Below are 24,565 nucleotides of genomic sequence, written 5' to 3'. Positions count from 1 at the left end.
TGATAAATAAATTAAATTAATTAAAAGGTCTTAATTCTTCTATTAAGGTAAAAATGAACAGATTCTTTCACCTTATTCTAAAGTGATTTTTAGTCCTTTAAACTGTGCAGATAATCAACAGTTTACCTGATCAGAAAACTCATCAAACAACCTGTTAACAATCAGTTAATCAATTAAATATCTGAAAACTGAAGAAGTCAAATCTTATTAAGGAGCTGAAAACAATATTGAACCATAACAATACCTTAAACTCATCACTAATGGATCAGATCACATTAGTAAAACACAGAGCATGAACTCTGGAGGAAGAGGAGGAAGGAGCAGAGGTTGTGTTCGTACACATAGACATGTTTATTTCCTCACCACAGGATGTATTTACAGTGACGGCCCTGCAGGGGGCGTATGTACAAACCGAGGTATGACAGCGTACAGTATCATTAATGCATAAATTATCTAATAAATACACAGGATGGATCAGACAGTTTGACTGAGGATGAACCCCAGCCCTCGAACAAGGCACTCGGTCACTAACATCTGTGATTGGTCAGTCGAGTGCGGTCGACTGCAGCAGGACGCTGAGCGTTAGCAAACAGAGTTATATCTGTACTGGTCCTGAACTTGATCAGGACCAGGAGACACAGAAAACGATAAACAATGATAAATCCGATCAGAACAAGATCAAACCTGTAAGAACAGGATGAGATCTGGATCCAGGACGAGAGATTCTTCTGCTCAGACGTGAACTTGTCTCGTGTGATGAAGTTAACGTCCTGATCCTTGAGAGAAGCTTCACATGATATGGATCAGCTGATAAAGATCTGGATATGATCTGTAGGGACCTGAATGATGACGTCTCAGATCAGCTGTGAGTCAAGAAGCCGAGCAACTGATTTATCAGATAAGAAAATATATTTCCTGAATGTTTCACACCGAGCTGACTGAAGCTGACTGAAGCTGACTGAAGCTGAGGTCTGATTGGCAGATATGTGATCGATGGGAAGTTTAAGGCATCACTGATGAAGTCTGAACTGCTGTTGATCAGGGTTCAGACTGATCTGATCGGTTGTTGGAACTCGCTGCTGATCAACAATCAATGACTGATTAACTGACTACACTTGATGTTTTGGTTTTGAGTGTGATGAAGAGGAGGAGACTCTTCCTCATTAAAGGGCAAAGTGTTTTGATGAACCTGATGAAACTGAGGCTGGTTTTTACCTGCTGACTGATCAGGATCAGCTGGATCACACCTGGAGTCTTCTGCTCACAGGTTTGATTCTGTCGTCACTGTTTCAGTTAAAAAGACTAAAAGACGCAGAGGAAATCTCCAACTGACGACGAATGTTTGGTCGATCTGTAGCTAAGGCCATTATAAACACAAGAGGTTAACCAGGGTCAGAACCAGACCAGGTCAGACCCAGACTGGACTGGTCCACCAGAGTTCAGACAAGCTGATCTGATAAAAAATGAATCCAACACTTAAAATCTGTTTGTTTGGTCCCTGAAACTGATCTGAACCCTCAACTGTCGACGGAGAAAACATCCTCATTTCAACGTTAGAAAAGAGAGAGAATTGACAGAGAATTGCCGCTTGTTTCCATCGACTGATTCGATTGAGCCTCCGTCTGATCACCTGATCGTTCAGGATCGTCAGTTTTCACCACATCCTGTTTTTACAAAGAAAACTACTGAACTCTAAATATCAACTGCACTTTAAAATAAATACACATCTCAGTACAAAACTCTGTGATCCTGCATTTGTCCAGAGGGAAGGACGGACAAGGACTCTACAGTCCGTCCACTCACAGACTGGGGACGTAAAGTTCTGGTAAATGTTGCTCTGAAGTCTCTGAGCCACTAAAAGGTCTAAAAGTTTAAAGGGTTCTGCTGCATTCCGGTCCAACGTGTCCAGGACCAGAGGAGGTTCTGATTGGTTGGCTTATCAGGTGAGCCCAGGATGAGTCTGACGGCAGGTAGATCACAGGGAGCTGAAAGCAACTGGCTCTGATCTGGCATGTCTAGTTTCTGGAGTGAGTGATTGACGTGGTGATGCACCAGAGTCCTGCAGACCAGACCAGTTCCTCAGACCTGGTCCTCGTCCATAGGTCCAAAAACTGATCCACATCTGGCAGCCAGACTTGGGTCAGGGCCGGCTCATATTTGGTCACTGTACACTGCAAAAAATCTCCAAGTCAACAAGTCGTCCATCTTTTTCTGGACATTAAGGGGACGTGGACCTGCTGTTGGACTTTTTAAATCTGTGTCAGTTTCACTTGTTTCAAAATGATTTAATTTGAAATTTTTTCTGTGTTTTTCAGGAAGTTTTATTGTGAAAAGCTGCAACAGTGACAGGGCACCGCCATAGCCGAATGTTTGGGGTGCATACCACATGGTCCTAAGTGCCCTGAGCAGCTGGTCCCCGGATCGACTCCTTTACTGCGTGTCATTCCCCCACTCTCTCTCCCTGTTTCCTGTCTCCTCTCCACTGTCCTGTCAAAATATAGGTGAAAAACACAGTGACTGATGAATGAGCTGCTGAAATGGAGATTTTTTTGCAGCGTACAGTGATGTCGGCCATCTTGTCTCAGCTCAGTGTGAGTGCAGTTCTGGTGCAGCCCTTCAGTTTCCAGGTCAGAGACCCACACCCCCACCCTCCACATCCTGGATGCTGTTTGGTTGGTGAGATGTCAAGGCACTAATGGAACATCTGATTGGTTTTTCCTCAGGTGGTCTCTGTGGGTCTGTGAGGAGTTTGGTCAGTGATTTAAGACAAAGCGAGTCCTGGTCCCGGTCCAGTCACAGTGGGTCTGGTTCTAGTTCAGGGTCAGAGGTCAGGTCAGGTGGATGAGGTGGTCGGTAGCAGCAGAGGTAGGAGGAGAGCAGGCAGTGGTCCCTGAAACAACAAGGACACAGATCAGTAAACTGAGACCAGGTCTGCATTTAAAAAGGCCACTGGTGGCCATTTTGGCTCCAAGATCCTGGACTTTCTCTGAGTCTTGTAACTAATTCTGATGATACTGGTTGAGGTTGTTCAGGTCTGATCAGGTCTGATGAGGTCTGATCAGGTCTAACTATCCTCAGGTCTGTTGTCAGACCTGTATCTGGTCACTGAGTGAGTCAGACCTGTATCTGGTCTGACTCACTCAGTCTAAAACAAACATTAATGTATGTGACAGAAATCTGGATCAGACCGAGTCCAGTCCTGCAGACCGACCTGGCAGAAGTCAGGCTTCGCTTGCGCTGCTGTTCCTGTTCAGTTCTCTGATGCCCTGCAGGATCCTCTTCATGTGACCTACCTTCGTCACCCCCAGGTCCTGACAGACAGACAAACATCATCAGAAAGAAGACGTACGACACAAAACCTTCAAACAACCTTCAGTCCAACATGCGTCCGCCATGCAGTCAGTCCTCCATGCAGCAGAGTAGGCAGTTAGCAGTTAGCTGTTAGTGGTTAGCAGTGGCGGCTAGTGGCGGCTAGTGGCGGTACCTTCAGGTCCCTCCTCTCCAGGTGGATGAGCTCGGCCCCGCGGACGTCGTGTCCGATAAAGATGTCCTTATACTCAGTGAGACAGAGGAAGTCCAGCCACGCCCCCACCTCCTCCGTCCCCCACTGGTGAACTGAGACACCGACAGGAAGTGGTTCAGACAGGAAAGACCCCACCACAGATGAAATCCCAGACCACAGATGAAATCCCAGACAGCAGTGACCACCCAGAGACCAGAGAAGGGGGGGGGGGCTTACCTGGCAGAGAGAGAGTCGCACACGTCTCCTTGTTCTTGTTGTTTTTGTCTTTCTTGAACTTCGGGACGAGACGAAACTTAGCGCTGCGACTGCGCTTTGAGAAGTCCGTCAGAGGACCCTGGGGGGTGGGGGGCAGAAAGGGTGGGGGGGTGGGGGGCAGAAAGGGTGGTGGTGGGGGGGGTGGGGGAGCAGGTTATGTTGAGCTGTAGTGAACCCAGACTCTTGTTATAGCACCCCCTGCAGACACTAACGTACAGAGTCAGTCTGAGCTCCAGGACTTTCCTGGACCAAGTTTTGGCCTTTCAACACCTCAATAATAAACCTGCTGTATCATTACTAATAATATCAGGACCAGCAGGACCATAAGGACCAGCAGGACCAAGAGAGTCTGGGTTTACCTCGTGATCCGAGGGGTCAATGACGGAACACAACCAGGGAACATCAGCGAGTCGACGGAGCTGCTGAGCCACAGAGTTCAGAGCTGCATTCAACTGCTCCTGCTGAGGAGGATCCAACTGCTGCACACATACAGACACACAACTGTCAGGACCAGGTCCAGGACCAGGACTTGTTTTACCACAAACATGTTTATGAGTCAAACGTCCACAGAAACCAGACCAGTACCATGGACATTTTCCCAGTCAGGAGCAGCTCGGTCTCACTGAGTAAAGCTTTGACGTTACTGACCATCTGGACAACCACACTGCAACTCAGAGCCTGGACACAAAGACACAAAACCAGGACCCAGGTCAGACCAGGAGAGGACAGCAGAGACCAGTAGAGACCAGGAGAGGACAGCAAAGAACAGGAGAGGACAGTAGAGAACATAATCTTGTGTGTCGTACCCCGGAGCTCTTGGAGTTGGCGTAGACCACGTCCATGGCCTTGGAGCTGGCGTTGACAGCGTGAGCCAGTTCCTGTTCCAGACTGTGGTGAGATTGAGCCACTTCACGGATACTGAGACACAAACATTTCCATTCATTGTTACAATTTATACATTAATGTTTATTCATAGATTCATGAAACCAACAGGTCGAGGTTCAGAGAATCTGGATCAGTAACAAACGTTCATCTGACTGATGTTAGAAACTAAAACCTGTTTCCTCACAGGAACCACCTGTCAAACCTTTGGTCTGGGAACAGTCCAAGTATGATGAGTTGGACCATTGAGGACATGTCTCTGTCTCTGTCAGGACCCTATCTGAACCGGGATGATCCCGTCTGCACATTCTCATACCATCGTAACACTGAGTTACAGGTAACTTTATTTGTTTATGGATCTGTCTCCAAACCCTGTGACGACTAATGTTAGCCAACGTTAACTTTGCTTTAACTTCTTCACAGGTGCAGACCGGATCATGATCCTGGGTCGGACAGGGCTCAGGCAGTCACCAGATGATGTAACATGCTAATTAGCATATTCATAATGTTATTACGCTGTATTGGCATTTAGCCTTGAGTCTGTTTCTGTCGTCAGACCAAGGATCAATGATAGAACAGAGACTGAACCTTGGCTCAGCATTTATAAAGTCTCTCTTCAGAGAGCAGCTGAGGTTTGTAGAAAAAGTCTCTTCTGAACAGACGAGTCTGCAACAACCTGACGATGTCACACCAACTCATTCTGCAAAGGTCTGTGTGTTTGTGTCATCACGGGTTCGATCCCTGACGTCGACCTGTGTTTACCTGCGGATCAGCGCTCCTGCTGCCTGACCGAACTCGCTGACGAGCGACGCCTCCTCCTCGGAGACGATCTCCGGTTGGGAGGAGAGGGGGGGCTGAGGAGGCTGAGGGGGGGGGGTCCGGGGAAACTCACACTTCTGTTTGTCCTCCCAGGACTTCAGGGTGCTCTCAAACGCCTGAAACATAGGGATGAATGAAGACCACCTCCTCCACAGTCTGAACCTGAACCTGAACCTGCAGCACTCACCCGGTCTCTGGTCAGGGTCTGGGTTCGGTTCTTGTGGATGATCTTGATGTAACCTGGAGGCTGGATCCACGCCTCCCCGTCCACCTGGACCGGGACACCCTCATCTCCCAGGATGGTGATCTTCACTGTCCGACACTGACACACAGAGACCAGGGGGACAGTTAGACAGGTAGACAGAAGGGTAGACAGACAGGTGGACAGATAGACAGGTGTACCTGTGCGATGCGGTGGTGCTGCAGGTTGATGACTCGGGACACGGCCATCTGCATGCTGCCGAACACCGCCACCACCTCCAGGATCTTATCATCAAAGGACGGAGCAGTGAACGTCTGACAGAGAGAGAGAGACAGGTGAGGTCATGACATCACTGGTCACCTGACACTGCTCAGCCAATAAACAGACAGGTGGAGGTCTTACATCATCCTCTTTGGTTCCTCCCCAGAAGTTGGTTCCTCCTGCGTAACTCGGGATGTTCAACACGGCGATTCCCTGAAGACTGGGGAGAGGGATGGGACGACCATCACACTGCGCACACACACACACACACACACACACACACACACACACACACACACACAGGTTGAATTTAATGGATGTGTTTGTGTCAGTGAGGTTGAGTTGTGTTGAGTTGTGTTAAAGTGATGTAATGATGTTCTCTGTGTGGCAGTGACCAGCAGGAGGCGCTGTTACAGTTTAAACACAGGAGGAGTTTGGTGTCAGAACATTTCCAACTCAGAAATAAAAAAGCTGTGTGAAGAACAGGTGAAGAACAGGTGAAGAACACATGGAGAACAGGTGATCATTCGTGTTCTGTAGAGGTGATCTGTAGTTAAAGGTTCCACCTGGTCCTGGTTCTGTTCTCACCTCCAGTAAAACTCTCTGCTCCAGGTTCTTGTAGGTTCTGTGCAGCAGCTCTTTGGTTCCCAGGACTCCGTACCACATCATGTTCTTCGTCCGACTCCTGGAAATATAAAAATCGATCAGGAGATTTATTGAAACCTGGCTGTGTGTGTGGACTGTGAGTTTGTACCTGCACTTCTCTGGATGTTCGTCTCTCTTGTTGTTGAAGTCCAGAGAGATCTTAGCGTCCAGTCCGATCCCAAAGTAGTTGTTCATGACACATTTCTCAGTGTAGCAGTCCCTGCAGAGACAAACGCTGGGTCAGTATCACCTGCAGATCCACCTGAGTGACACAGACCTGATCCTGATCCTGATATAAACCATCAGGAGGACTCACATGTTGTCGGGGTCGCAGCTGAAGGGGTCGGCATTGACCAGCAGTCGGCTGATCACAGAACTGCTGGACAGAGAGCCTGACATTCCTGCCCTGAGACCTGGACACATCATCACTCATTATCTGCAGGCTGAGTGTTAGCTTAGCATCAGGGCTAATCAACCAGCTGCTGTCTTACCTGGATAGAGGATCTTTGTGTTGAGCATCGGCATGTTCTCCCTACTTCCTGTCTGGACAGGAAGTGATGCAGAGCTGCCCAGAGACAGACTGCCTTTACTGATGAGCTTCTCACAGGGCGTCTTACTGACTGAACACACAGAGATAATCAAACTAATCAATAACTTAATCATGTGTAATAATCAGATGACTGTGCTGCTGTCTGACCCTGATCTCAGTCCAGTCTGTGACACACAGACCTGGACCTGGACCCAGAGCTTCCCACCTCTGCGAGTGTTGCGGTGTTTGGTGCTGTAGGACGACTGCAGAGACATCTTATCCTCCTCCAGCTCCTCCTCCTCTTCCTCCTCCACCAGACCCTCCTCCTCTGCTCGTCTCAGGGAGAACACCTGCTGCTGGGTCTGGGCGTTCTGCTCATCCACAGCTGCACAACACAAACAACATGACTTCCTGTCTCTGACCTGATAAAGGAGAGGTGAGTCCAGGTGAGTCGTACCTTTCTCAGTGTGCTCGATGATCTGTCTGATGGCCTTCTTCAGGCTGTTCGCTCTCAGCATCAGCTGCTCTCTGGGTTTAAAGATGGCCGCCGCCGCTGCAGACGACGAGGTGTTGGAGCGAGGGGAGCAGGGGGCGGAGCTGGATGGGGCGTGAGGAGGAGGGAGAGGGGGAGGATGGAGGCGGGGAGGCAGCAGGACTCCCTCGACCTCCTCCTGCTCCTCAGCGATGGTGGGGGGAGGAGCCGGGGGAGGGACGGTGGAGGCCTGAGACTCCTCGTTCAGAGTCTTCAACAGGGAGTCGAGTTTCTCCTTCAGGACTCCACACTGACACAGAAACACAACGACTCGTTAGAGACACAACTCATTAGAGATATGAACAGGACTTGATGGACTGATGAAACCCTCGGTCAGTCCGACCTGTATCGTACCTTCTTGGCCATGGACTCTGACTCCTCTGAGCTCTCTGTGTTCTTCTCATAAGCTTTACCAACACGAGCCACGAAGTCCTTCACCGTCTCACACAAAACCCTGAACAGACAGTCAGAACACAGACAGGTAGAATAGAATAGAATAGAATGACCTTTATTGTCATTATACTAAAAGTACAACGAGATTGGAGAGCTTCTCCTTTACAGTGCAAACATACAAAATATGCAGAAACAAAAAATATAAAAAAGATATAAAAAACAGTGCAACTCTATATACAATGAGTGAATGTGAATGTATTGCACAGGTGTGTTGTCCAGTTAAAAGACACAGAGACAGGTAGACACAGGTATGAGTCAGTCTGAGGACTAAAACAGTCGGTCGTACTTGGCAGAGGAGATGACAACAGAGTGCTGGTCTGAGGTCAGGATCTTGGACAGGTGAGCAGCCACTGAGTCCTCATATGTCAGAATCTGCTGGACCTGGATCAGAGACACAAACACCAGGGTCAGTCTGTAAAGGTTCAACATACGAGTCTTAATCCAGAACCAGATCAGACTGTCCTGGTCTCAGTGTTTAACAGATTTAATAATCTGATCCAATTGTTCACATTAAACCACTGAGACTCAGACTGATCTGGATCATAGAGTCTGACTGATCTGGATCTTTGGAGACAGGTGTGTGACCTTTCAACATCATTACTGCTCTCTGAAGTGGGAAACAGCAGGAAGTGATGTCATTTCCTGTTACCTCAGAGTCGTCGCTGCAGTCCTCGGTGACGGTGGAGGCAGAGTGTTGCCGTGGAAACTTGGTCTCGTAGACCATGATGCTCCACCTGCAGCAGGAGGAGAAGAGTTACCCGTCTGACATCACATCACCTGTTTGACATCATCATACCTGTCTGACATCATTTCACCTGTCTGACATATTACCTGTCTAACATCTTGGTGCTGGCTCTCTCCAGTTTCTCCAGTATCTGAGGCAGCTGTGTGTCATCATCACAGGCTGAACCCCAGCCCAGAACCCGGGCCAGATCGTTCCCGGTCCCCAGAGGAAGAACTCCTAGCTGACACTGAAAAAGAAACATCAACATGTGTCACGGTGATGATGAGTCACGATGGTGTCAGGTTCAGGTTCAGGTGTGTGTACCTGTTTGTGCAGCGTCAGGGCGTCGATCTCGGACAGAACCCAGCCAACGCTGCCGTCTCCTCCACACACCAGGATCCTGAACGTATCGAACTTCTGGAACAACCGCAGCCTGACACAGAGACACATTCACTGTTTCCACATGAACTGGTTCATATGAAACACATATAACACACACACTGTGACTCTGTGTGTGTCTCACCCCAGGTGTGGTCCGCCGTTCATCAGGTCAAACACCTGAGCCGGGTTCAGTAGCTGTTTGAAGCGCCGGAGGAACTTCACGCCCTGGTTGTCTCCACTTTTAGAGTTGACGAACACCAGCAGAGGACTGGTGCAGGACGGAGGACACGACGCCTTCCAGAAACCTGAGGACACAACAGAGGGTTCAGTGTTCACCTGCGCTGCACGTCAGCTCAGGTGTGATTACCTGTCTGCAGCAGGAATCAGAAGAGCAAGATGTTTTACCATCAGAGTCGATGCTGTTGAGCGCCGTTGGAGGGATGACGGACACTTTACACTGACCCAGAGGACACTTAGAGGACAGCTGCTCCTTACAGCTGGAATGCACCTGCAGGACAGAGGGACACCCTGAGACAGGAACCCAACACACCTGTACAGACTGAGTCGACCTCAGTAACTTCAGGTGTCACCACAGTGACTTCAAATGTCATTTGAGTCTCTCCCTCACCATGGCTTTACACCAGAGACACCTCCAGTCCTGCAGACGGAGGACGCTGCCGCACGTCTTATCGCAAACATTACATTTAGCTGAGACTGGGAGGTTCCCCTCTAACCACTGATGAGGCATGGACACCTGAGGAGAGGTCAGAGGTCAGAGGTCAGGAGTGGAAACGAGGTGTTTACTGACACCGTGACATTAAAACACGCCTGTGTGTGAGTCTCACCCCGTCCTCGTCCTCGATGATGTCCTTCCCGATTGAAGCCAGTGTGGTCCATTTACAGTTGTTGGTGGCTCTGACTGCGCAGCGTTTATGAGCCTTAAACTTACACACTGTAACACACACACACACACACACACACACACACACACAGGACAGAGGACAGGGGTAACATGTAAATAACTAAATAACTAATCTGTACACTAACACCAGCTGTTTATTCAGACATGAACAACCTAAATCACAGGTGTTTCTGCTTCTCACAGTATTTTCTGTAACTAAATGACCACCTGGAGAGCAGACAATCTACTTCCTGTTTATACCTGCACATGCCCAGTATAGGTGAGTGGTCATGTGACCTGTGCGTGGAGATTATTTCTGATACGGAGCTGAAACACTCATCTGGATGGAGATGGTTTTAGTTTTAAAATGAAACCGTGCTCGAGCTTTGAGGATCTGTGTGATGTGGATTTCAATCTGTGATCATGTGTTGTGTACAGGTGTGACACAGGTGAGCTCACACCCAGGTGTGTGTGTGTGTGTGTAGTAACTACTGAGTGTAGCAGTATGTACCTTCACAGGACAGGCCATGTGAGGTGACTCCTGACAGAGCCTCTCTGCAGACGTTGCAGTAGGTCGGTCTGGCGTGGGAGCAGGCGTACCAGTTGTGCATCCCACTGAAGTGGTCCATGCTGTACTGGGTGGACTGTGACAGACACACACACACAGTCAGCAGCTGGTACTGGTCTCTGCTGGGAACCACACACACACACACACACACACACACAGTACACACCTCATAGTTCTGTCTGTTCTGGACGCTGCGCAGAGCTGCCATCCACTCCTCCATCTCCTTCCTGTTGTCTGCACACAGGATCAGACGTCTGCAGGGGGTGATCACCTGCACACAGGTACACACACACACAGGTAAACACACACAGGTACACACACACAGGTAAAGAGACAGAGAGGCAGATGAACTCCTGTTATCAACTATCACTGTTCTGGTTGTATGACTGAAATAAATCCACACACAGCAGGATGTGTGTGTGTGTGTGTGTGCGTGTGCGTGTGTGTGTGTGTGTGTGTGTGGTGGTATTTTCCAGCGAAACAGACGTGGACCTCCACTTCCTGTTCAGCTGCTCCACAATGAACCTTCTGTTCCCACAAAGACAGAAATAGACACAAACACGAGAAACGCTTATCCGGTGGTTAGACTAACACACACACACACACACACACACACACACCACACCCACCACCACACACCACCACACACACACACACACATTTGAGTCCAGTAATAAAAAGTGATTTCCAGTTTTTAACGTCACTTCAGTTCGATGTTAAGACGCTCAGAGCTGGAAAGTAACTGAGTACTTTTACTCAGGGACATATTTGTACTTCACTACATTTTAGAGTAAAACACTATATTTAGCTGCAGTCACTTTACAAATGAACATTTCTACAAAAAAATCACATTAAATTACCAACCAATTAATCGATCAATCAATCAGTCGATTGACAGAATATTGACCAAACACTTCCTGGCTCCAGTGTCTCAGGTGTGACTGAGCTCTGAGTGACTCTCACTGATCGATCAACTGATCGAGGGAATAATCAGCAGATAGTCTATAACGAGTCACATGCTGCTGTTGGATCAGTAACATACCTGGTAACAGTAACTGTTACTGTGTGGTAATAAAGTATCTGATTACTTCCAGCTACAGTATGTCTGAGATCAAGTTCAGAATAACTAAAATCTCCACAACAACCTCTGACCAATCACAGTCCAGGTCGTCAGGTGACCTGAGTCCTGAAGATCAGCTGAACAGGTTCAGTGATGACATTTACAGCTGTTTAATAAACAGTTTTCTGATCAGCTCTGTCTGGTTCTGACGTTCGAGCGTCTCCAAACCTTTCAGCTCCAAACATGGACTAATTGTTTACGGAGTCCTGATCGGCTGTGACTAAACCCTCTGAGTTTATCTGACTGAATGAATTATTTATCCAGACTGAAGATCCACACTGTGAAGAATGAGAACTATGTTCTGGTGTCAGGGTCCAACAACACCATGGGTTCAGGACATCTGTGGACCTGAGGAAGACTGAGGACTCTGGTCTGGGTCCAGGTTCATGTACAGAGACAGATTTTGACAGGACACCTGTCTCAGCGGGGACCTAGACTTCTCTCCTGTCCTTCCTCAGCCCCATCAAGTGGCGTCTGATCCCTGATTCAAAGACAGAGTCATAAAGACCTGCCCTCAGAGACCAGAAGAGTCCTGAACAGCTGATCTGTCTTAAAGCCTTCAAAGTTCTCCAAGGTTCAGGTCCTGGACTGAACCGGGTCATAAATCTCTTGTTGGGTCTCCACAGTCCTCTGATCATTTATTTTCTACTCCTCTTTTATTGTGAAGGGCTGGTGCAGGGCGGTGGAGGAGCGTTTCCTGCTGTCACCCTGACATCTGATTGGCTGCAGACGACCATTCAACGATCTTTTCTGCTGTTTCAGGTTGAAACTGAACAATGTCACATTCGGCTCCGATCACATTAAACCAACAAGCATGAACAAACAGACGAGCGGAGCTTCGTCTGAACTGGTGTGACTGGAAATAATGAGCCAATATTTACAGAGTTTCACCTGAACACAGCACAGAGATCATCTCTGAATTATTACTGTTCAGTGAAGCCTCAGTTATTCTCACTGCAGAGATGAAGCTTTGTTCATTTACAGACGACTCGCTCCATATGTGACGTAGATCTGCACGTCAACTATAAACCTGGTGTTTAGAGCAAGAACACAACTAAACAGCAGAGAGCACGACAGCAGGTACACAACAGACCTACAACAGACCGACAACAGGTCAGTTGTTGTTGGCCTGTTGTTGACCTGTTGCCGTCAGTCTTTTGTTCTGTCTCTACTCTCTGAAACGTACGGTCTCACACTGAAGCCTGGCCGTTGGACAGTTGAACTTCACAGTGGTGAGCAGCTGATTAACGTCAGTCTGACAGAACATGTGATTTCTGTGTTTTGAGTCGTCACGTTTCATCTTCAGCTGCTCAGAAACATCGACTCTGAACAATCGTCCGCTGTCTTTACGTGACGCACACATGACGTCACGAACACACACGACCTTTGACCTTCTGCCATCAGCTGTCTTACCGTCTGAAAACTCTCCTCTGTTGTTTGACCACGGTCCTGAACACCGACACCAGCTCTTCAGGGTCCAAACGAAAATCCAGATCACAACAAAATAATCCTCTTTAAAATCTGGTCCAAGTCACAGAGTCCTAATCCTGATCTCGAGTAGACCTGGTTCAGGTCCCAGTCTGCTGCTGTTACTGCCTCTCTCTCTCTCTCTCTCTCTCTCTCTCTCTATCTCTGTTCTCTAGCCCCGCCCACATCCTCTCGTATGACACAAGCCACTTCCTGTCTGTCGTCATGCCGACACCCCACCCCCCCGATTGGACAGGGGGAGGGGGTATCCCAAGGACCAACGCACACACGCACATGCTCGCACACACACTGAGCTGCAGCTGTGTTTTATAAGAGGCTGATAAAAGCAACACACACTCCGTTTATAAATACACACAGTCACATGTACTGATCATTAACACACACACAGACACATACACACAGCTGGGAGTCATGGGATACGACACACACACACACACACACACACACACGCAGGCTGGGCCCCACCCTGCTGTTAAACAGCCCCCAGTCTCTATAAATACATCAAAGCCTCACTGACAGGAAGTGACAGAGCTCACCAAAATAAAACGTCAGGAGGAGGAAGTTCCCGTCAGGATCTGATCATGTGACAGGAGATTATCAGGTGGGATCAATACGTTCAGCAGGAGGGGTCAGGAGTTACATCATCAACATCTGGACCTGTATTACAGGTGTTTCAGTGAACAGCAGCAGAACCAGGTCTAGGTCTGTGACGATCTTCGTCTACAGGTCCATGACTTTGGTTCTGGTCTCAGAGAGTGTTGAGACCGTTCCAGAGTCACTCAATGAATGAATACAGACCAAACCCTCGGCAACAAAAGTTCTGATAGAGTTTGTAGTTTGCTTCGGCCTCTCAGTGTGGATGTTTGATGGTCTGACCAGAGGGTCAGCAGCAGCTCCAGGTGTTCCTCCTCCTCTGGGTGGAAACTGTGATATGGTTCCTCAGGTTTGTCATGTTCGCTGCACTTCAGCTCTTCTAAGTTACACCTTTTGCGTTCTGTCAAACTTGGCGTTGCTCCCAACTCGTTCTACTTGACAGATTTACCTCCCCATGACTTCCTCTTCTTCCCAAAATGGAGCTCAAGCTGAATGACCTTTGTTCTGACTCAAGTCTCAAACTTCAGGGATCATTCAGGTGTGGCAGGGGCCGATCATTACTGAACAAGGTGACGACTTTGAGGAGATGGTGGACAGATTTAACTCAGTATCTGCTGGTAAAAAGCTGAGTCTGAGAAGTTATTGATCACACCTCGTACAGAGCTGCAGTGATTTACAGGTTAGTGACGGACCAATCAACAGCTTGTCCCGGTGGTCAGTCGTGGTACTGCAACTAAAAAAAATCACGTTCCCATAAACAGCTGCTATAAAACCAACAGCTGTAAACAACAGGTGAGTCAGTCACACTGCTGCTGAATCCATTAATCAATCAAATGAATCAACAGCTGATTGGATTGACTGATCACACTGATCAGTTTAAGTGTCAAATGTTTGTTGGTTCCAGTTTCTCATCTGTGAAGGTTTCATCCTCTGATGGACTGTCTGTCTTTACATTTTATAGATAAATCTATTGATCGAGAAAACAATCAATAGATCAGTGATGAAGATAATCATCAGCTGTTGTTAACAAACTTTGTTTGGAGGAAACTCGTCAGGTTTGTTGTCTCAGTGACTCTGGATCACCTGTCTCACCTGAGACAACAAACCTCCACCAACACACCTTAAATATAGGTGTGCTGCTGAACGACCCTGTAGGACTAACAAGACCAGGTTCTGAAGTGAACCATGGATCTGGACCTGGACTCACAGTGAAGCTGTTGTTGACGTTCTTGGTGCTGGACTCAGCGACACTGGCATCCGTCAGATCCACTTCGTCAAAGATTATGGACTGGAGACAGAGAAAGAACCAGATCAGACCTGACTGATCTGACTGATTTGGTTCAGTCCATCATCACAGACCTAAACTATCACCAAGATTAACATCAGAGACAATATTACAAGAATACAATCATATTCATATTTCCATTGTATTTTACAGCTGCAACAATCAGTGGACTCATTGATTATGTGATTATGTGATTGATTAATGTGACAGGGTGCAGGGGGGTCACCTTGGCGGTCTGAGCGTAGTATAGAGTCCTCCCTCTCAGTTTGAAGTATCGTCTCTTCCAGCGCTGGAACGAGTTGGTTTGTTTCATCAGGTTTCCCTCCTTCAAAACCGTCTGAAACACAGAGAGGATCCAGACCACATCAGACCCTAAACCAGATTATAACCAGCAGGAACCACCTGAGTACAGGTGAACAACACCTGGTGGATCAGAGTCAGAGAGGACTGAAGGTCGACTCCTTCACTGTCTCTGTAAACATCTGTTTATTATTGATTGTTTACTTTGTTACCTGAACTAACCTCACCGTGTCTAAACGGCTGCTTCAAACAACACCATGAAGCTGAGGTGAACGGTGAGTCCCTGAACACAGCGTGTACTCCCTGTTTCCTCCTCATGACTCAGTTCTCATGTTTTTACCTCAGACTGTGAAACAGCAGCTTTAAATAGAAACCAGCTCGGAGCCAGACTCTCTTCCTGTGACTCCAAACATCCACGTCAGTGTGAACCCAGCTGCTGCTGCCTTCAGGGCCCCTCAGACAAACCAGTACTCCTACATAACAACACTCTGACTGGTTTAAAATAACTCTGTTATTATTTATGAAGCTCAGACAATCAGCTAATTCATTAAATCGTTATCATCGTAAACTGATCTATAATCATATCACTACAGCTCAGTGTTATCTAACTACTGACAGTTCATTATCAATCAGCTCATTACAGATAAATTCTCTGTTGATCAAATAATCAATTAATCAACCAGTTGTTTCAGAAATTAAACGTTCTGATTCAACATGTTGTGATTTTATATTTCAGCTGATAAATAGTGAACCTGAGGATGAACTGAATCCAGGTCTCACAGAGAGTAAAACCGTAACTCTGCAGAAGTAATCAGATTATAGAGTAGAAATACAAGAAAAGTCCTCATGATGCAGAATGAATCCTGTATATTACTGGATTATGATGCATTCAAGTACAGGTGGAGTTCAGTTTAATAATGTCAATGAAAGTACAACTGATCTTAATCAATAACAATCAGAACTGAAATGATGGATCAGTTAACTGATCAACAGATACTATTTCAATAATGAATCAATGTTGAAGTCTTTTCTTACGTAGAGAAGAAAAGAAAATGTTTCAGCCTCTTATTCCTGATGTGATCTGGATTAACGGGCAGCAGATTAATCAATAATAAAAATAATCATTAGCTGCCTCCTGATAGCGCTATTGATCTGAATCTAGGTGTCAGGTTCAGGTACAGTGTTTCTCTCTGAAGAACAAGTACACAGCAGCAGGAAACAGAAATACTCGGGTAAGTACAAGAACCTCCGAAGAATTCTTCAGAACAGTAACAGAGTAAATGTACTCTTAGTTTTACTGTTATCACAACAAAAACAACGATGTAAATATTTTCAAGCTTTTGACGCGTCCGTGAAGGCAGCACACGGTGGATCACCACGGTGCCGTTAAACCACGTTCCTCAGGTAAAAACACCTGTTACCTGTCAGAAACACGTCACTGAGCCGTGCTGACGGTGTCTCACCGTTTCACTGGTCACCGACAGTCTGTTCCGGTTAACGGGTGACTGGGGGTTTAACGGGGCCCGTTAACGCTCAGCTCGGGTGAACACCGGGGACCGTTATGCTAACACCAACATGCTAACACCGACACACACAACCAGCCGAGCTCCGAGCCTTTTAGCCCACTCCCCCGACCCGCTCCCAGCCGTCACCCCCGGGAAGCAGCCTCCTCTGATGGGGGTGCGGTGGGAAACTGCGAGGCTTTTCTCCGGGCCTGAGACCCTCCGTTTAGCAGGAGTTAGCCTGGTTAGCTTAGTCTTTAATTACTGGTTTGTCTCCGTACATTTCCCCCGACACCGTGAAATACTGTTTATTAACAGTGTCCGGGCCGCGGTTTCTCCGAGGCCAAAGACCAGACCCGGTCTCAGACCCGGACTGATCCTGGCTCTTATTTTATCCGGTTAGCTCGGAGCATCACGACTAAAGAAACAGATTTAAACTCGGGGTTTCTGCCGATAAATAAACATTCTTCTGTGAGTTTTAAGCCGGAGTTTCACTGATATTAAGAGTTTATCAATCCTTATTCACAACACGTCTTTTACCGGCGTTAGTGCAGCAGCTGTGGCCCTTAACACAGAATGAGCAACTTCAAGTAGTCATTCCAAACTCCACTGAAAATCCATCAGATTTAAAGATACACTGCTAAATAGAAAATACACGGGGGGTTAAACAAGGATTAAAGTTATTTAAAGTTCAATCACAGCCACTCTTTAGTTCGGAATAATCCACACCCACCAAGCAGCACGGATTTTAACTAAATGTCTCCATGTCTCTCCAAGATTCACACCGCCGACCGCAGCGACCGACGGAGGAAGAGGACGTGGGAAAAGGTGTCAATGCGGTTATAAAAGATGATTTAATATAAAAACAGATGGAGTCTGGTGTGTGTGCTGTCTGCCGAATTAAAGAGCGGCCCCTGTGTATTCAAATGAGGCTTTAATGATGATGAAATTAGATTTAACCGGTCCCCTGCAGAGGTAAATATGAAACTGTGAGGTTTTCTTAAGGAGTTCTGTGCAGCTGTGTGTCCGTGCAGCAGCTCGGTGCAGTCCGGGGCTGAGTGTGGCCCTCCCCCGCTGAATGAAAACAGACACTGACCGCGGGTAATGTGCGGGAATAAACGCGGGGTTTTACCGCCTCTTTACCTTGCTGCGGATCTGACCGGACGTGGACACTTTTCGGATGAGTTTCTGCGGGGTTCCGGGCTCCTGCTCCGGCTCGCTGTCCGACGACTCGTCCGGGCACCGGGCAGCGGCGGACTCTGGTCCCCCTGCCTCCGCCATCCTGCCATCAGACCCCCGAGGAGGACCAGGGGAGGGAGCGCCCCCCGGCGGCGGAGACCCGACAACACAGGGAGAGGATTCAGGGGCGCTTACTGACCCCTGGTGGTCACAGTTTGACACTACAACACAACAATTTTTCAACAACAGGTCTGTTCAATAATAAATAATAATTATTAATGAATATAAAGTAATACAATGTATTGACGATTATATTATATTATATTATATTCTTCCATTAAAACCAAACTCTGAACAGAGGTTAGACTCCTCTCAGGAGCACATAAAAACAGGGATGTTCTGTTCAGATATTAAATCAAACATCAGACCAGATGAGAAAATTCTTTGTACAAATATCACAGTAATTCAGAAATGATTCATCAAAAGTTTGAGTCATTGAGTCAGTATTCTGAACCTCTCAGTTAAAAATGATTAAATCTGATTTTGAATTGAAATATTAAATTACTGTCAGTTTGACTTTGAGAAGTTTTGTTTTTCAGGTTTACGCTCAGGTTCAGGAGGCACAGAGGCTCTCAGGTGGTCTCAGGTGGTCTGAGCAGTGAGGTGAACCTCCTGGGATAGCAGAGTCAGAAACCCGTTCAGAAACAGGTCAGCAGAGGGGTGTAGCTGCAGTTTGGTTTCTGTTCCTGGATCCAGTTTCACCACCAGGGAAAGTGACATACACACACAAACACACACACACAGATGGAGTGTTTGAAGGTGAAAGGAAGTTTGTGTTCAGCCGCAGGGAAAGACACACAAAGAGAGCGTGTGTGTCCTGGTTACAGTCGTGGTCAAATAGGCTCCGCCCCTCACAATGCATCATCAATCTTTATTTAAACTAAATGTAGAAATAAAACAAACTGTAACATTGTTGTTGTTGTTGTTTATGTGGTGACATCACAGTCGACTGTAAACAATGTTTACTGTGGTGCTGCTCAGACCAGATAAATGACCACATCTCTTGTTTGTTGTGTTTCTGTCTTCAGTCAGCTGCTTCCTGATTGGCTATCGTTCAGTTCCACTTAACAATCCACAGAGAGCGTGCTCGGCTCTCCTGTGTGTCCCCCCCCACACACAACAGGAGTCCTGATCAGAAATATTGATCATGTATAATATTCATCATAGGGCAAAATCAGTCTGAACACACCTCACACCACAGGAGAATCTGATAAGATCATCAGATCATCAGACCTGAGGACTCTGATCAGGAGGAGCGACTCCCTCACTGAAAACAAACATGTTTGAATGGATCGTAGAAATCAGACGGAGCCACTCAGAGACTCTCACCAAGTTAGTTCTGGTTCTTGAACCGGTTCTGTTCAGGATTCTCTCAACCTTTGTCACGGTTCATGGTGCAAACTGTGGAGGTGGGGGGAGAATTAATATGATGATTCTTATGGTGACTAAATGAGAAACTCTAAACCAGGATCAGAAGGATCAGGTGACCTATGTGAGCACACCGCTCCACAGGTGACCTACATGAACCCTCCACCCTAATTCCCAGGACTTGGCAGTATTAAAGCTGAACCTATAGACTGAGAGCAGGATCAGGTGACGGTCTTCAGTCAGCCCGGCTCAATCAACCACAGTCAGAGGGATTACAGTTACACCTGTGCATTATCAGGAAACCTCTGAAGTCCCAACCAGGTCACCTTACACCTGAGAGACACGCTCCACAGGGGAACAAAGCCCAGACCAGGATCCTCCTCTGGATCCAGGACTACATCAGGTATTAACTGATGAAGGAGAAACACTGTTTGATATCTCATCTCACCTGAGCCAATCTCAAACACAACAGGTGTTTTTCCACAGGAAGTAACACTGAGCAGCTGATTGGTTAACGAGGTGTCACACTGTGTGATGTCTCCAACGAACGTCCGCACAGAAACAAGATGATGAAGAGTTTGTGTTGAAACAGGTGTAGATTCACCTGTGTTACATTATGTGACAGGTGTTCCTGTTATTCTGTCCACCCCATTCAAAACAATCGAGGAGGGACAGAACGCGTCTTTGACAACCATCACACAGGTGAGTCTACACCTGTCTCAACACAAACTGATCATCAGAACCAGAATTATTGATTGATTATAGTCTGAGTTGCTCTTCCTAATAAACTAATCAGCTGACCAGATCTGGAATCAGAATTTGACTTCAGTACCTGTGGATCCTGGTCTAGGTCCTGGTCCAGTGGAGTCTGAGTCCAGCAGAGACCAGTCTGTCAATGACGTCTGAGGAGGAAGATGATGATGATGAAGGTCAATCAGTGTTTTGTGGGTCAAACACACAATGATGCAGAAAAATAAAACAGTGAGAGAACATCATGTGAAGTGTGTGTGTTGTGTACAGGTGTGATGTGACACCTGTCTGTATTATTGTAATGAGGTCACATTATGTATTAAAGACAAAACACAGGACAGAACACAAAAACACAGGCCTACTTCTTACTCAACAAAAGACACACACCTACCTGTGTGGGAGGAGTCCAGGTGTTTTATTAGCAGCTGTGAGTCTGACAGGTGAGATCAGCTACAGGTACGAGCAGAGACTTCAGATCGACGGAGCGACAGATCGGTGAGTGAAATGACTTTAAAAAGGAAACTAGATTTAATACGAACAACTTGAAATGAAATTTACTGAACTGAGAAATGTAGAAAAACTGAACAAAAAAATTTATTTTAAAAATGGAAGAAAAAAAAACAGGTGACCATAAAACATTTGAGATTAAAAAAGATTCATAAACATGAACAAATGAAATTTGCTTCATACAGAAATGAACAATAATAATACTGCAATAATTATAAAGTGAACAAGTTTATTGAATTAATAGAAACTGAAAAAATCTGATGTTAAAATCTAAAATAACTTCTGATTGATGAAATAAATCATAATAATAACTGAAAGATTCTTTAGACAAAAACTAATAACTAAAATAAATAATTTATTGATTATTAAATATAATCATGATAATTTAAATGTTCCTGATGTTGATAAAGAATACATTTCTTGTATTCATCCTTTTCTAAATTTGTCTAAAATTATTTTCAGTATTTAAATGTGGGCAGTTGCAGTTTCCTCTGATGGGGTGGGCGGTGGAGGGGGTAAATGAGGAAGGATGAACAATGAAGCTAAAATTCATTAGATGAAAGTAAAAACAAGAACAAAGGATTCAGGTTAAAAAAAAAATACAATAATGTTTTATTAATAATAAATTCTCTGTTGTCTTGTACATGCTGCAGAATTGACAATAAAGCTGACTTTGACTTTGACTTTGATATCAGCATTGATAAAAACCTGATTTTAATTTGTGCCCCCCCACAGTGAGAGCCCCCCCACCTCGTCTTTTTCCTTTAATGTTAAACTGCCTTAACTCCGCTGTCGTGTCTCTTCAGACCATGGTGACCTTTCTTCTTCACTTCCTGTCAATGGTGGGGTCCCTTCCTGTCATCATGGCGATGCCTGAGCCCCTCCCCCCAGATGGCTGGGAGAACCCCCTCCCACCTCCTCCTACACCCCCTTACCCCCCCATGGGAGGCCCCGGACGCAGTTTTTACCCCGTCGGAGAAAACGTGACCGACCCGCCGGCCGGGGCCATGGAGGCTTACTGCCAGATGCTGCTGCAGGCCCCAGTCCCCGTCCCCCCTGACCAGATCCCCTGGTTCTGTCTCTGCACCCACTGCCAGAGTGCCAAGGGGCCCAAAGGAGACCGCGGAGACCGGGGACTGCCAGGTAAACACAGAATCATACACAGATAGAGGTAGAGATTTAACCCGTATGAATCCAAAGGGATCAGCAGGTCTCAGACGATCCCCGGGTCCACCCAGAGATGAGGCCTCAGATGACAGTCTGAGTAGTTTGTTAGTTTACACCTGATCAGGTTCCAGGAGGTGATTCTAGTCCAGGTGTCTCCTGTGGTTTTGGAATAATCCTTTGTACTTACATGAACAATCTCTCCTGCCAGGTAGTCCAGGTAGTCCTGGAAGAAGGGGGATTACAGGGTTCAGAGGCCCTCCAGGCTTTGTGGGCAGACCAGGGGTCAAAGGTAAACAGCACCCAATTCCTCACTCTACTGTTTCTACTATTTCTACTGCAAATATACCTTTGACTGTTTCTGATGTTTCTGACTCATGTTGGTGTTCGACCCTCAGGACAGAAAGGAGACGATGGTGAGAAAGGAGAACAAGGACCCCCTGGACTGCTGGGACCCAAAGGGGACCGCGGCTTCAAAGGTGAGGCGGGTACCATCGTGTTACTGACTCCTCAGCTTAGGGTCCAGTTCCTGACCTGGTTATTGTTGTCCTGCAGGTGCCAAAGGTGATCAAGGTCTTGAAGGCCGCCCCGGAGATCAGGGTCCTAAAGGAGATGATGGAGTCTGTCCAGATGCCTGTGAGTCCAGCATGGGCCCTCCAGGAACCCCAGGTCTACCTGGCCCTGCAGGACCCAGAGGTCTGCCTGGTACCTCTGGGATGCTGGGGTCCAAAGGCTCTAAGGGTGATGCTGGTGATCTTGGTCGCCCTGGTGTCCCTGGGTCTGTGGGTGAGAAGGGAGAACAAGGGCCAAAGGGGGACTGTAACTGTACAGATGGAGTAGATGGGAGTCCAGGGCAGAAGGGGGACAAGGGAGACAAGGGGGTCCAGGGAGAGGCAGGGCCTGCAGGGCAGACAGGGATACAGGGGGATAAGGGAGACATGGGGCCGATGGGGATGATGGGTGCTCCTGGTCCCTGCATGCCTGCTATCCAGTCAGCCTTCGCTGCAGGGCTGACATCTAGTTACCCCGAGCCCAACACCCCTGTGGTCTTCTCCTACGTTTTCTACAATGTTCAGGGGAGTTATGACCCCACCACCGGTATCTACACTGCCCCCATCAACGGCACCTACATTTTCAGCTACCACCTGACTGTCTACGAACGGGTCCTCAAAGTTGGACTCTTTCATAACTTCAATCCGGTTGTTAAAACCACAGAACCCAAAGTGTTAGGGACCACCTCGCATTCACTGATCCTCCACCTGGCCCGGGGGGACAGGGTGTGGCTTCAGGTGAAGGATGTGGTCACTAACGGCATGTACGCTGGTCCTGAGGCCAGCAGTACCTTCTCTGGCTTCTTACTCCACCCAGACTCATGTGATTTGGCCTTACTCAGAATCCCCATTCCCCCAATCTACGGGACCTACAACTGGGGCAACTAAACTCTGCTGAAACCGCCCACCAATGATCAAAAATGACCTCTTGTCGCCCATAGACAGCGCAGAATTAATTATGGATCAGTCCAGTAGATCAGTCCAGACCACTGAAACTAAACTAAACCAAAACCAGACTCTGTAGATTATTTATAAAAACCAATAGACTTTTATCCCTGAACATAAAAGTGACCCAAACCAAGAGAAGTTAGACTACATCAGTTTGTTTATACATGTTCTGAATCTTTATCTTATCTCGGGCCTGTGATAGACTGTATGAAACAGAAACCACCATGTCCGACTCTGACAACCTGCGACATTATCTTTCATTAAAACTCGAAAGAGTTCAGATGACCCACTGAGACCAGAATGTCTGGTTCCTGTTTACCTGCTCGTTCTCCAGGTGTTTCTGAGGTTGGTTTTATAATCTTCAGATTTCAGGAGGTATGTTAATGTAAAATTCAGAATCTGGAACAAAGACCAGGCCTCATTGATCAGCTCCATCGTTCAGACACGGTGATTTCAGGTTCAGATCTGTTGATATGATATGATGTTTCAAACCATCTGAACTAATTTTAAAGTCTCTTGCTGTTGTTAATCTGGGATCTGTGTGTAAATCCATTGGAACATCAAACTAAAATTAAATTAGCTTCAGCTGAATTGTTTGTGTTTTGACTTGTTGAATCTGTTTTTTTATTTTATCATCTCAGATGAACTGTCTTTGTATTTCCTGTTCGTCTCACAAAGAAGGAGGTGTTGTCAGGAGAACCTCTGCTGTAATAACATCCCCTGTTTATTGGTGTCAGTGTTTTATCTCCCATCTCGTCTCCTTGTCCATAAACTGCTGAGATTTCCAGCCTGTGTTAGAGCGAGTCATCTGATGATCCCCTGACATTGATACCACAGCGGCATCGTAAACTGATCCGCCTCTTGTCTTTAGATCGCTGGGCAGGGTTTCCCTAAAGTTGCTCTGTTCTCCAACAAAAGGAACAAAGAGCCTGTAGGTGTGGAGAGTCCATCACGCCCTGATGATTCAATCAGACACTGCTGTGTTTTCACAGAGACGATCTGACCTGAAAAACATCTGACAGCTTAGGGTTTGACTGATCTGACGACTGGCGAAAAAACTAAAATCAGAGACGT

At 46.9% G+C, this 24,565-nt stretch overlaps 2 protein-coding genes across 5 annotated transcripts; one reads left to right on the top strand and one right to left on the bottom strand.

Moving 5' to 3' along the window:
• Positions 1–327: 327 nt before the first annotated feature.
• On the bottom strand, positions 328–18,386 carry LOC108902936 (diacylglycerol kinase delta). Of its 2 annotated transcripts, XM_018704963.2 has the most exons (31): positions 18,108–18,386; positions 15,389–15,499; positions 15,085–15,165; positions 10,842–10,946; positions 10,619–10,751; positions 10,052–10,158; positions 9,835–9,960; positions 9,612–9,714; positions 9,349–9,511; positions 9,150–9,258; positions 8,933–9,072; positions 8,751–8,835; positions 8,388–8,482; positions 8,003–8,102; positions 7,574–7,898; positions 7,343–7,501; positions 7,079–7,207; positions 6,904–7,000; positions 6,697–6,807; positions 6,531–6,627; positions 6,084–6,191; positions 5,882–5,995; positions 5,667–5,801; positions 5,423–5,595; positions 4,585–4,696; positions 4,364–4,456; positions 4,138–4,257; positions 3,740–3,857; positions 3,485–3,615; positions 3,212–3,311; positions 328–2,890 (listed from the first exon to the last, which is right to left on the bottom strand). In XM_018704963.2, the coding sequence occupies exons 1-30, from the start codon at positions 18,243–18,245 to the stop codon at positions 3,222–3,224; spliced, it is 3,708 nt and encodes a 1,235-aa protein (XP_018560479.1). In that variant the 5' UTR covers positions 18,246–18,386; the 3' UTR covers positions 328–2,890; positions 3,212–3,221. The 2 variants fall into 2 exon arrangements, with proteins under 2 accessions (XP_018560479.1, XP_018560483.1); XM_018704967.2 differs by lacking the exons at positions 15,085–15,165; positions 15,389–15,499; positions 18,108–18,386 and adding an exon at positions 13,209–13,723.
• Positions 18,255–24,082, top strand: LOC108902938 (inner ear-specific collagen). Of its 3 annotated transcripts, none has more exons than XM_051065575.1 (6): positions 18,255–18,392; positions 18,743–18,851; positions 19,232–21,971; positions 22,204–22,284; positions 22,391–22,471; positions 22,548–24,082. In XM_051065575.1, exons 3-6 carry the CDS (start codon positions 21,596–21,598, stop codon positions 23,429–23,431), a joined length of 1,422 nt encoding a protein of 473 aa, XP_050921532.1. In that variant the 5' UTR covers positions 18,255–18,392; positions 18,743–18,851; positions 19,232–21,595; the 3' UTR covers positions 23,432–24,082. The 3 variants fall into 3 exon arrangements, with proteins under 3 accessions (XP_050921532.1, XP_050921534.1, XP_050921533.1); XM_051065577.1 differs by having other exon boundaries at positions 18,743–19,974; positions 20,422–21,971; XM_051065576.1 differs by having other exon boundaries at positions 18,743–20,273; positions 20,422–21,971.
• The last annotated feature ends 483 nt before the right edge of the window (positions 24,083–24,565 follow it).

This window comes from Lates calcarifer, linkage group LG21 (assembly GCF_001640805.2).
Source record: "Lates calcarifer isolate ASB-BC8 linkage group LG21, TLL_Latcal_v3, whole genome shotgun sequence".
NCBI classification, from domain to species: Eukaryota; Metazoa; Chordata; class Actinopteri; family Centropomidae; genus Lates; species Lates calcarifer.
Note: the sequence above shows the minus strand (reverse complement) of the source record. Positions and strands in the feature narration are given on the sequence as shown.

Bases quoted from the DNA above. Each gene is read 5' to 3' on its own strand.
- LOC108902936 (XM_018704963.2), bottom strand. From the start codon at position 18,245: ATGGCGGAGGCAGGGGGACCAGAGTCCGCCGCTGCCCGGTGCCCGGAC. The intron at 9,715-9,834 runs GTGAGGGAGAGA...TCTGTCCTGCAG, and splicing joins GTCTCTGGTGTAAAGCCATG to GTGCATTCCAGCTGTAAGGA. The intron at 3,616-3,739 runs GTAAGCCCCCCC...TCGGTGTCTCAG, and splicing joins TGCGACTCTCTCTCTGCCAG to TTCACCAGTGGGGGACGGAG.
- LOC108902938 (XM_051065575.1), top strand. From the start codon at position 21,596: ATGTTAAACTGCCTTAACTCCGCTGTCGTGTCTCTTCAGACCATGGTG. The intron at 21,972-22,203 runs GTAAACACAGAA...CTCTCCTGCCAG, and splicing joins CGGAGACCGGGGACTGCCAG to GTAGTCCAGGTAGTCCTGGA. The intron at 22,285-22,390 runs GTAAACAGCACC...TTCGACCCTCAG, and splicing joins GGGCAGACCAGGGGTCAAAG to GACAGAAAGGAGACGATGGT.